The 10,657-nt window shown below is 38.8% G+C and overlaps 5 protein-coding genes across 5 annotated transcripts; 3 read left to right on the top strand and 2 right to left on the bottom strand.

Annotated features, from left to right (window-relative positions):
• Positions 1-194: 194 nt before the first annotated feature.
• RHIMIDRAFT_247608 (uncharacterized protein) lies at positions 195-947 on the bottom strand (the record flags this gene model as incomplete). The annotated part of the gene is made up of 1 exon (XM_023610424.1): positions 195-947. One exon carries the CDS (start codon positions 945-947, stop codon positions 195-197), a length of 753 nt encoding a protein of 250 aa, XP_023462395.1.
• Positions 948-1,098: 151 nt separating this feature from the next.
• Positions 1,099-2,412, bottom strand: RHIMIDRAFT_268289 (glucosamine-6-phosphate isomerase 2-like protein). Its single transcript, XM_023612063.1, has 5 exons — positions 2,338-2,412; positions 1,764-2,286; positions 1,667-1,718; positions 1,490-1,615; positions 1,099-1,442 (listed from the first exon to the last, which is right to left on the bottom strand). Exons 1-5 carry the CDS (start codon positions 2,384-2,386, stop codon positions 1,296-1,298), a joined length of 897 nt encoding a protein of 298 aa, XP_023462394.1. The 5' UTR covers positions 2,387-2,412; the 3' UTR covers positions 1,099-1,295.
• Positions 2,413-2,761: 349 nt separating this feature from the next.
• RHIMIDRAFT_72156 (uncharacterized protein) lies at positions 2,762-3,835 on the top strand. Its single transcript, XM_023615609.1, has 6 exons — positions 2,762-2,818; positions 2,875-3,205; positions 3,256-3,321; positions 3,380-3,486; positions 3,542-3,636; positions 3,686-3,835. The coding sequence occupies exons 1-6, from the start codon at positions 2,784-2,786 to the stop codon at positions 3,760-3,762; spliced, it is 711 nt and encodes a 236-aa protein (XP_023462393.1). The 5' UTR covers positions 2,762-2,783; the 3' UTR covers positions 3,763-3,835.
• A 375-nt stretch (positions 3,836-4,210) lies between these two features.
• RHIMIDRAFT_207708 (phospholipid-translocating P-type ATPase) lies at positions 4,211-8,268 on the top strand (the record flags this gene model as incomplete). The annotated part of the gene is made up of 12 exons (XM_023607002.1): positions 4,211-4,486; positions 4,558-4,660; positions 4,715-4,916; positions 4,977-5,379; positions 5,428-5,543; positions 5,622-6,321; positions 6,368-6,787; positions 6,840-7,250; positions 7,304-7,537; positions 7,590-7,732; positions 7,779-7,994; positions 8,040-8,268. The coding sequence occupies 12 exons, from the start codon at positions 4,211-4,213 to the stop codon at positions 8,266-8,268; spliced, it is 3,453 nt and encodes a 1,150-aa protein (XP_023462392.1).
• A 75-nt stretch (positions 8,269-8,343) lies between these two features.
• On the top strand, positions 8,344-9,564 carry RHIMIDRAFT_72025 (uncharacterized protein). The gene is made up of 5 exons (XM_023615608.1): positions 8,344-8,806; positions 8,857-8,925; positions 8,975-9,019; positions 9,069-9,189; positions 9,253-9,564. Exons 1-5 carry the CDS (start codon positions 8,383-8,385, stop codon positions 9,380-9,382), a joined length of 789 nt encoding a protein of 262 aa, XP_023462391.1. The 5' UTR covers positions 8,344-8,382; the 3' UTR covers positions 9,383-9,564.
• The last annotated feature ends 1,093 nt before the right edge of the window (positions 9,565-10,657 follow it).

The raw sequence follows: 10,657 nt of genomic DNA, 5'->3' as shown, positions 1-10,657 counted from the left end.
TGTTGCTGCTCTCATGGTTGCTCAATATCTCATGTGCATGGCGATATATACGTGCAAAGGGGTTACATTGAGCAAGCATGACCGAAAGCTCCCTAACGATCTCAGGATCAAGGCTGCTGTTTCGTGCTTGTCTTCTTTCAGCGGCATAGGAAGGATCAAATATAAATAGCTGGGCGTAGGAAGGCTCATTGCCTTCAACTGGAGTCAAGGGGGCCTTGACGGTGGCAAAGTGCGCCATGGATCTGGAAGGCGTTTAATCCACCTCTATTGTTATTGTTGTTGCTGCTGCTGCTGCTGCTGTTGTTGTTGTTGTTGTTGGCACGATCCTCAGGCGAAACAATATCGCAGCCCAACGAAGTAAAAGCAAAGGCAGCGTTATATTGACGAAGGTTGTCTTTAAAGTGACGACCTTGGGTGTCTGTGCGTTCGAGCAAGTCCTTCAAGTACTCAGGTGGATCAGGTAATAGTTGCAACTGGACTGCTCCTTGATTGCAGCATGACCCCCAGCTAGGATTTCTCATCGAAGATGTCTCTTGCCTTTCATCAATCCAGTGTAGGGCGTGACAGTGTGAGCATTCCTTGTCCATACGTCCAAGGTCCAAAGAACGAAGGCGGGATAACTGTGAGATGCATGCGGCTGGCATACTGTTGGCATGGTCAGGTCTGGGCCTGCCTCTGGGTCTACTCTCAGTATCAGCAGACTCGACTGTTCTTCTTGGTCTGCCTCTGGGTCTACCTTCAGCATCAACGGACTCGACTGTTCTTCTTGGTCTGCCTCTAGGTCTAGTAGCAACGCCAGCTTCTTCTTGTTGGTCTTCGGCACGACGTCTGCGGCGAGATGCTGCTACTCGTTCTCTGCATATTTGGCAGGTACGATAACGTGAGTCAACGGGTAAAGGTACATAGCAGGAAGAGCAGTTGGTTGTACTTTGGTTGTTGTTTTCCATTTTTTTTTCTAATAAGCGTCAAAATGGGAACACGATGTTAGTGAACAGGGGCTATATGAATTGACCTTTTATTCTCTTTTTCAAGGCATGTCCATACCTAATTCTTTTAAAAAGGACTTTATTGTAAAAATGAATATCAGGAGAGAAAGAGAGAGAGAGAGAGAGAGAGAGAGAGAGAAAGGGGAAGGTTCATATAATTGTAATCCAAGGCTCGGTTCGAACAAATTATAAAAAAAGACTCAATGTGCGGCTAATTTCCGGTAAAAGTTTGTGTTACTTGCATATATTCCGGCGTATTTTTTTTCTAATTCCAGTACATTATAGTGTGTTAAGTGTGTTATAAGTGTGTTATTCCATTGGAGTAGAAGGACGACGATGGTTATTGACTCCAGGCATCACTTGCTTCAATTGCTTTACTCCTCCTTGTAACGAAAGATTCTCTGGACCAATCAATGAATGATGAACATGTTCAATAGACTTGAAGTATTTTACAGTCTTTTTTTGATGTTAATATTATATCATTTATGATATATCTTTTATACCTTGACGTGTAATTCAAGCGTAGCATCTTCATCGCATACAATCAGACCTTTAGGATGCATCTGAATAGCAGATACAGTCCACATATGATTGACTCCTTCCTCAATACATTTGGCTAATGCAATAGCCTATTGTATAAAATTAGAAGGGAAAAAGGATCCAATGAAAAAAATAAATACCTTGTGTGCACCTGTGATAATGATCAACACTTCACGAGCATCCATAACAGTTCTATTGATGTGTTAGATCAGTTATGATTGACATCATTTTACTTACGCTACACCCACAGTAAGAGCAAGTTTAGGTACTTTAGATATATCACCATCAAAGAAACGAGCATTAGCAATAATCGTTTCATAAGCCAATGTCTTTACACGAGTACGAGATGTGAGAGAAGAACCAGGCTCGTTAAAGGCAATGTGGCCATCAGGACCGATACCACCCAAGAAGAGCTCGATACCACCCACCTTGGCAATCTCGGCTTCAAACTTTTTGCACTCTTCATCCAAGTCAGGAGCATTACCATCCAGGATGTGGACATTCTCGGGATTAATATCCACATGCATAAACAAATTCTTCCACATAAACGAATGATATGATTCAGGATGATCACGAGGCAAACCAACGTATTCATCCATATTAAACGTAACGACATGCTTGAAACTAAGTTCACCTGCCTTGTGGAAATCAACGAGTCGCTTGTATGTACCGATAGGAGATGAGCCTGTAGGTAAGCCAAGGACGAAGGGACGATTTTCATCAGGATTAAATTGCTTGATACGCTCTTTGATATAAGTAGCTAAAGAGACAATGGTTAGATAAAACAAGAGACTCTAAAATAGATACTTGCCTACAAAATCAGATACTTCTTCATAATCTTCTCGAATGATCAATCTCATTGCGACACGCTTTGGTTTTTATGAAAACAAAAAACAAAAAAAAAAAGAAATGCAAGGAAAAATCCATCAAACGTTCATTTTGCATCACGAGTCTATGTTTCATGTATTACGTAATGATATCATGTTCCCTTAAAAAGAATCAAGGGTCCAAGTATTCTATTGCTTGCTTGATAATGGAAGTTTCGAGAATGAAAGAAGGTAAAGACAATATCATCATCATAGTTTGATATACTTGCATCCCATGTGTGATGATGAAAGAAGAAAAGAGAATGAATTAATTTGATAAACATCACCTAGCCTCACCACATAGTTTCCTCAGGTGACACAGGCTACGTCTACTGAAATTCGCACATTGTTTATTTTTAGGGAGCTTTTGCTTTATGCAAACTATAGTTTTATGGAGGAACAAGATCCCTTTCTGATAGTTAAAAGGTTTTTATTTATTTGTTTATTAGTAGCACACCAAGAGAGTTACTCATTATTTGTAGTCAAGTGGAGGATAGTTTAGCTAATGCCAACAATCTATTTGAATCTTGGAAACGAATTCAACAAACCGTTTCTTCACCCAAGAATCAAGAATTGTTATGGACAGCAGATGAGCTTGGTTCAGCATTAGAAGCTATCGAACAAGATCTTGATGATCTCGAAGAAGCCTTTATGGCATCTCAAGCAAATCCCTCACAGTTTAATTTGACTCAAAAAGACCTTTCTTCCAGAAGACGGTTTTTGGATAATTCACGCAATAGAATACAATCCATAAGAAATACACTGGCTAATCCACCAGCCAAGAATAATAGTAATAAACATTTGGCCAATCAAGTAAAATAGATATAATTAGAGAGTGTTATTTTATTAAGTTTAAAAAAAAGTCTATAGAAACGATACGTCAAAATGAAAATAGTCGATTTATTGAAAGTGAACAGCAACAACAGACGGTATAAGATAACATGATGGATTCATCCCCGTTCTCATATTCTTTCTATTTTTCAATAGGTGATGATACAAGAACAAGATCACCATTTGGATGCTATGGGAAGTACCTTGATCAATTTAAAAGAGATAGCCGGAACGATGAATAGAGAGATTGATGATCATGTCATGTTGGTGTTATGTTTTATATCCCTAATTGATCTAATCATATTTAAATGTATATAGTCTACTGGATGATTTGGGTGAAAGAGTAGATCGATCAGAGGGGAGACTAAAGACGGCCATGAGACGAGTGACAGATATTTTGAAAAAGGAAGAAGGTACAAGTATAAAAAGAGAGCCATGTTCAACTGCTAACATCCTTTGTAGAATCCAAGTCAGGTTATTGTATCTGTTGCCTTATCATCGTGTTGATCATATTATTAGTCCTTGTCATCATCATGTAACTTTAAAAAATCGAGTTCTAGACAACAAAGAGAGATTTAGTAGCTATTTTATTTCTAAATCAGATTTTATCACTTTATTTCTCCTTTTTTCTCTCTCTTCTTTTACTTTTTTTCTGTTGTTATTTTTTTTTGCTATATATAAAAAATAGACTTTTTATGAGCAGTTTCTCTTCTTCTTCTCCTTTCAACTGGGAAAGTCAGGAAAAGTCTCGCACAAATTTAATAAAAAAAGTGCGTTCTTTTGAAACAGGTATACACTATACATATAACAAAATACATACAATAACATACAAAAGCATATACTTCAGAAGACGGTAGAACAATGCCCGAGGATTATGAGGAAGGTATTGGCCTGTTGAAACCAAATAATAATATGCCGACCAGTTTCGTTCCAGACTACTCTTTTTCTTCGAATGCCAACTTGTTAAATGCCACCGAAGTAACCGAAATGTTAGAACATACGCCTCAGACAGCCAAGGAAACCAAGGAAACTATCAACAAACGACCGTTTCGATGGAAACAGTGGTTCACTAAAAACACTGTCCCCGAAGGATCCCCTCGGAGGATATATGTGAATAAGCCAGAAATGAACGAACAACAACATTTTATGACCAACGCAGTATCCACAGCCAAATATAACCTATTTACTTTTCTACCCAAGTTTCTGTATGAAGAGTTTAGTAAATCAGCCAATGTCTTTTTCTTATTTATTTCCGGGATTCAGGTACTTTTTCTCTCTGTTTAAAAAAAATCTATTTTGGGAAACACAGCTGTTGACATGTATTATTATTATAGCAAATTCCCAATATTTCACCTACATCAAGATACACCACACTCGTCCCGCTTGTCATTGTCTTGTTGATCACAGCGGTTAAGGAAATTATTGAAGATTTCGTATGTAATATAAAATATCTATGTCTGTTCTCTCTCACCCTCCTTTGATCTTAGGGAGTACATAAGTCGGATAGTGAACTCAATGCTCGGAAATGCAAAGTGTATGATGGATCACGATTTATTGAAAAGCCCTGGAGGCAAATAAAAGTAGGAGACATCTGTAGAGTGGACAATGCTCAATTCTTTCCTGCCGATCTGATCTTGCTTAGTAGCTCCGAGCCTGAAGGTCTATGCTACATTGAAACAAGCAACCTGGATGGGTAAAAAGTGCGATAAAATATGTCTATTTTTTCTCTCATCCGATAGATCTTGTTTTTTAGTGAAGTCAATCTTAAAATCAAACAAGCCTTACCCGTGACTGCGACCATGGTGTCTCCTGCACAATTAGCCACTTTTGAAGGCATCATTGAATCCGAACAACCCAACAACCGTTTATATAACTACGACGGTACCTTGACGACAAAGAATGAAGACGGTAATACAAAAAGGTTTCCCCTAGATCCAAACATGCTACTTTTAAGAGGCGCTCAGTTACGAAACACAAGCTGGATTTATGGTATCGTCATCTTTACGGGACATGAAACCAAATTGATGCTCAATTCAAGCAAGAAGCCAACGAAGGCTTCAAACGTCACTCGAAAGACAAATAGAAACATCCTCTATCTCTTTGCTATGCTCGTGACCATGAGTGTTCTATGCTCTATCGGGAATTATGTGACATCTGTAAGTGTTTGGGCTCATCTTGTATTCAACACACTAACCCCTTTCTAGACAAGAAATGGAGCTAATCTCGACTATGTAGGGGTCCCCATTACACAGCTAGGAAAGGAAGTTGGATACAATATCTTGACATTTATGATCCTGTTCAATAGTTTCATTCCCATCAGGTACATACACACATATACCCACATACACAATTGAACACTATCATATAACAAAGAGAAAGCTAACGTAAAGGCCCTCAGTTTGATGGTAACTATGGAAATTGTCAAATACATCCAATCGACCATGATTGACAATGACTTGGATATTTACTATGACAAGACAGACACGCCCGCTGTAGCACGCAGCAGTAGCCTGATCGAAGAACTCGGCCAGATCGAATATGTCTTTTCGGACAAGACAGGGACCTTGACCTGTAACGAAATGGAGTTTCGACAATGTTCCATCGCCGGCCTATCCTATGCCAGTCATCCAGATCCAGATAAACGACCGACATCAGATGACGATGCAAATGGTCAATTCTCGTTTGAACAACTAGAAGAGCACCTTCGGACATCTCAACATAACCATATTATCAATGAATTTCTTACCTCCTTGATGACCTGTCATACCGTCATTCCTGAAACAGAGAACGGGGCGATCATTTACCAAGCCTCTTCCCCTGATGAAAGTGCACTAGTGAAAGGAGCCAGCGATGTGCTTGGATACAAGTTTGTTGCCAGACGACCACATTCGATCCATTGCATTCGTAAAGGGACTGAAGAAGAATATCAGATCCTGAATGTGTGTGAGTTCAATTCGACTCGTAAACGCATGTCTGTCGTCCTTCGTGGGCCCGATGGCAAGATCAAACTGTACTGCAAGGGTGCTGATACAGTCATCCTGGAGCGATTGGCGAAAGGCTCAAACCCATTTGTCTCGGCGACTCTCTCACATTTGGAGGTAATGATTTTGATTAGCGATCAAGCAAATGCTCATTTTCTTGTAGGATTATGCTTGTGAAGGTTTACGAACCTTGTGTTTTGCCATGCGCGAGATATCAAATGAAGAGTATACAGAGTGGTCTGTTATGTACGACAAGGCAGCTACGACACTTGTCAACCGTGCAGACGAATTGGATCATGCGGCAGAGATGATTGAAAAAGATATGCTCTTGTTGGGAGCAACTGCTATTGAAGATAAATTACAGGATGGTGTGCCTGATACGATTCATACCTTGCAAGAAGCCAACATCAAGGTCTGGGTCCTCACAGGGGATCGACAGGAGACGGCGATCAATATTGGGTATAGTTGTAAACTGTTGACTGAGGATATGGAATTGGTCGTCTGTAATGAAGAGGATCAAATCTCGACAAAAAAGTTTCTGCAAGAAAGACTAGGACAGCTCAGTACGCAGATACAACAGGATGTAAGTAAGATAAAAGATTCAAGGCAACATTCATTCACAATGATCATATTAGCCACTAGCCCTTGTCATCGAAGGAAGGTCACTTACATTTGCTCTAGAAAAAGATGTAGAAAAGACATTTTATGACCTTGCCACACAATGCAAGGCAGTGATCTGTTGTCGAGTATCTCCACTACAAAAGGCACTTGTTGTCAAATTAGTAAAAAAGTTTTCAAAATCCATCTTGCTAGCGATTGGTGATGGTGCGAATGATGTGTCCATGATTCAGGCTGCCCATGTTGGTGTAGGCATCAGTGGTGTCGAAGGTCTACAAGCTGCTCGGAGTGCCGACTTTGCCATATCTCAATTCAGGTTCTTGAGAAAGCTTCTTCTGGTTCATGGTGCATGGGCATATCAGCGTCTGAGCAAAATGATCTTTTTTTACTTTTATAAAAATGTGGCCATGTACTTGACACAGTTCTGGGTAAGAGAGATAGAGATAAAATTAGGTGCTTTGAAGCTTAGTTATAGTTATAGTATGCTATCTTTAATGGATTTTCAGGACAGACATTATACGAATCTTGGACCATGTCTTGCTTTAATGTCATCTTTACCTTTTTACCACCCATGGCGATCGGTGTGTTTGACCAGTTTACTTCGGCCAGATTGTTAGACAAGTACCCACAGATGTACACACTTGGTCAACGTAATGAATTCTTTAATCAAAAGCGGTTTTGGGGCTGGATATTTAATGCGGTATATCACTCTGCTGTAAGTTGTTACTTAAAGAAAAAAAAAAAGCCATAACTAAAAGTTGCTGTAGATGCTCTATTTCTTGGGTATGGCTGCTTTTGCAGATGATTCTGTATTTACCAACGGACATTCTGGAGGACAATGGTGGGTTGGAACAACGATATTTACGGCTACGTTAGCAACCATTCTCTGGAAGGCTGCCTTAATCACAGAGTGAGTGTGATTTTAGTTGAAGAAAACAAATACTTATTTCTCGTAGTATTTGGACAAAGTACACATTTATTGCTATTCCAGGATCAATGGTCATTTGGTTTATCTTTTTACCACTTGTATCCTATGTTGGCCCACTTCTTCCCGTGGACATCTTTATGGAATACTATGGCATTATTCCAGAATTGTTTGGAAACATAAACTACTGGTTATTTTTCATCATTGTTCCCTTGATGTGTGTCCTTCGAGATTACTTGTGGAAATAGTAAGTTGAACACTCCAAAATTTAAGATATTCACATTTTTGCTAGTGTCAAGCGTATGTATAGGCCACAAAGTTACCATTATATACAAGAAATACAGAAATACAACCTTCCTGATTATCGACCTCGTATGGATCGATTCCGTCGTGCGGTGAACAAGGTACGCAAGATCCAACGACTTAAACAATCAAGAGGATTTGCGTTTGCACAGAACGATAATGATCAATCAAGATTGATCCGTATGTATGATACAACACGACAAAAGCCTTCTGGTTAAAGAAAATAAAGTTGTGGAGTTTCAAACTACACGAGTTTTTATGAAAGCATGATTTTCCTTTTCTCTTCTTTCTTTTTTTTTTTGGTCTTTGTATAAAGCAATAATTAACAGCATATGCCAGAGCAAACCAAAGTACAGGATACAAGAGGCTCTGAAAACACGGAAGAATCTGTTCAATTGACTGAAGAAACCCATTCAGAACAACAACAACAACAAGCTGTTCCTGTGAATGAGCAGTTGCCAGAGAATGTTTCAACATTAAAAGAAGCATTCCCTGATATTGATGTAGATATTATTGAGGCCATACTTCAAACACAGAATGGTAATGTCGAATCATCGTTTGAAGTACTATTAGGCATGTCTGATCCCAACTACCAACCTACACCTCCTCCTATGCCTCCACGACCTCAGACAAATACTAATGCACCTTATACTTATTATGAACAACCACAAGCGACAACGTTAGAGGAACAGCTTCGGTTGGATGAAGAGTTTGCCAAGAAATTGGCTATGGAAGATGAATTAAGAGCCAGACAACGTAAGAGATAACAATGAGAGAGAAGGGGCTTTTTATCTCATAGCCGTTAGGTCGTCAACAACAACCTGCGAGACAAGACCAAGAAAGAAGTGAACAAGATTCTATTTTCAATCTCCAAGGTAAAATAGATATATGCAACAACAATGAAATATAAATACACTATATTAGAGGAATTGCCAATTATAAAAGAAAAAGTAAAGGAAGCAGGCAATGGTAATATGAAAACAAGATAATCATACCTTCCTTACTAACATGTATGCAGCTGCTAAACGAAAAGTACTTGATCTCTATAACCAATTCAAAGCTTCCAGAAATAACAACAGTTTTAATTCAAATCCATCAGCTGGTGGGTCATCAATACCAACAACCAACGCTCACTACAAGTAACGTGTGTGTGTGGAGATACTGTTGAAACCGAGTTTGCTTAATCTTTTTGTTGCTGGTAGGGGATTACCAAGTGATGATGGGGACGATCTTTTGACGGGAGATATATCAGCACTTCACTTGTCAGATTATGATGTATATACAAAGACGAACAACATCATCAAAAGACAAAATAGCGAAAAGAGTGAGTGATAATAAAATAGAATGCAAAGGAGTGACAGCTGACGTTTATAGATAATGATGTAATTCATGTACATCCACCTGCAGGAAATATGTCTATACACACTTCCACACCAGATGAACAGCTTAGGGCAGACGAAGATTTCGCTAGGCAACTTGCAGAACAAGAGGAGTTAGGTAATATTTACCTTGATGTATCATCAAAGAGTTCTTATATTTTAAATGCAGAAGCCATAAGAAGACGACAGACATCGGAACGTAACGAACCCCAACCACCTCAAATGCCTGCCAGAAAGCAAGGTGGTCCAACGGTAGTTATTGCACCCAAGTCGCCATTGGAACTAGATGAATATGACTATGAAGGTACCTTTTTGAAGAAAAAAAAACAGAAAGAAAGAAAAAGAATAAAGAAATTGTTATATAACAGAGGTCAGATTAAATGCGGCACCACCTGCTAAGCCAGAGGAAAAAGATGTTCATACGACACAAGCAACCAATTCAGTGCCTTATGTTATTGGAGACGATGAAGATTCAGATTCAGATGATTTGGTTGATGCAGATAATGATACAGAAAAAGGGAATACAAACAAAGGTAAATGACAATAACAGCCATCTTTTGATATTAACAAACAAATAGACGACACAAAAGAATTGGCTAAGAAAGTCATCTAGAATCTTTAATAAGTGTGGTTTTGCTTTATAATACAAAATATACTATATCAATGGATTAGAAATGTATCCAATGAAGAACAAGATAAATGATCTCTCCCCTTTATATGTATAAAATATTTTAAGTGGCTTGATTGAAGATCAAGATAAGCAAGTTATTATCCAACTAATTTATATCATCAGAATCATACTCTGAGGAGAAAGCAAACGGGTCTTGTTCAATCTTTGAGAAAACTTCTTTCATTTTGCAAGCCATTCAGATGGCCAATGAGAGTTGAGCATGTCGCGTTATATATGTTAATAACGTGTTTTGTAGTCAGCTGTATGTACGGCTAAACAATTTTATTTATAAAATATAATGGCCACAAGGGACACATGATATTTTTATTATATCGTTTTTGCCCTGGCCAGTTCAAGTTGTGAGATAGAATCTAAAAATCCCTCTGGGCTCGAGAGCAAAAAATGCTTTGGCTGACAGATTCACGGAACAAGTGTTAAAAAACACTGCTATAAAGAATTAAATAACCATTTAATCAGTTTCTGCCCTGGGTCAGATGGTGATGGTGGCTCTTTTCCATGGTATATGTGATCAAGCTCATGTAAGATAGCGCAGATTAC

The sequence above is a fragment of the Rhizopus microsporus genome, assembly GCF_002708625.1.
Source record: "Rhizopus microsporus ATCC 52813 unplaced genomic scaffold scaffold_22, whole genome shotgun sequence".
NCBI lineage: Eukaryota > Fungi > Mucoromycota > Mucoromycetes > Mucorales > Rhizopodaceae > Rhizopus > Rhizopus microsporus.
This window is presented reverse-complemented; position numbering and strand designations above follow the sequence as displayed.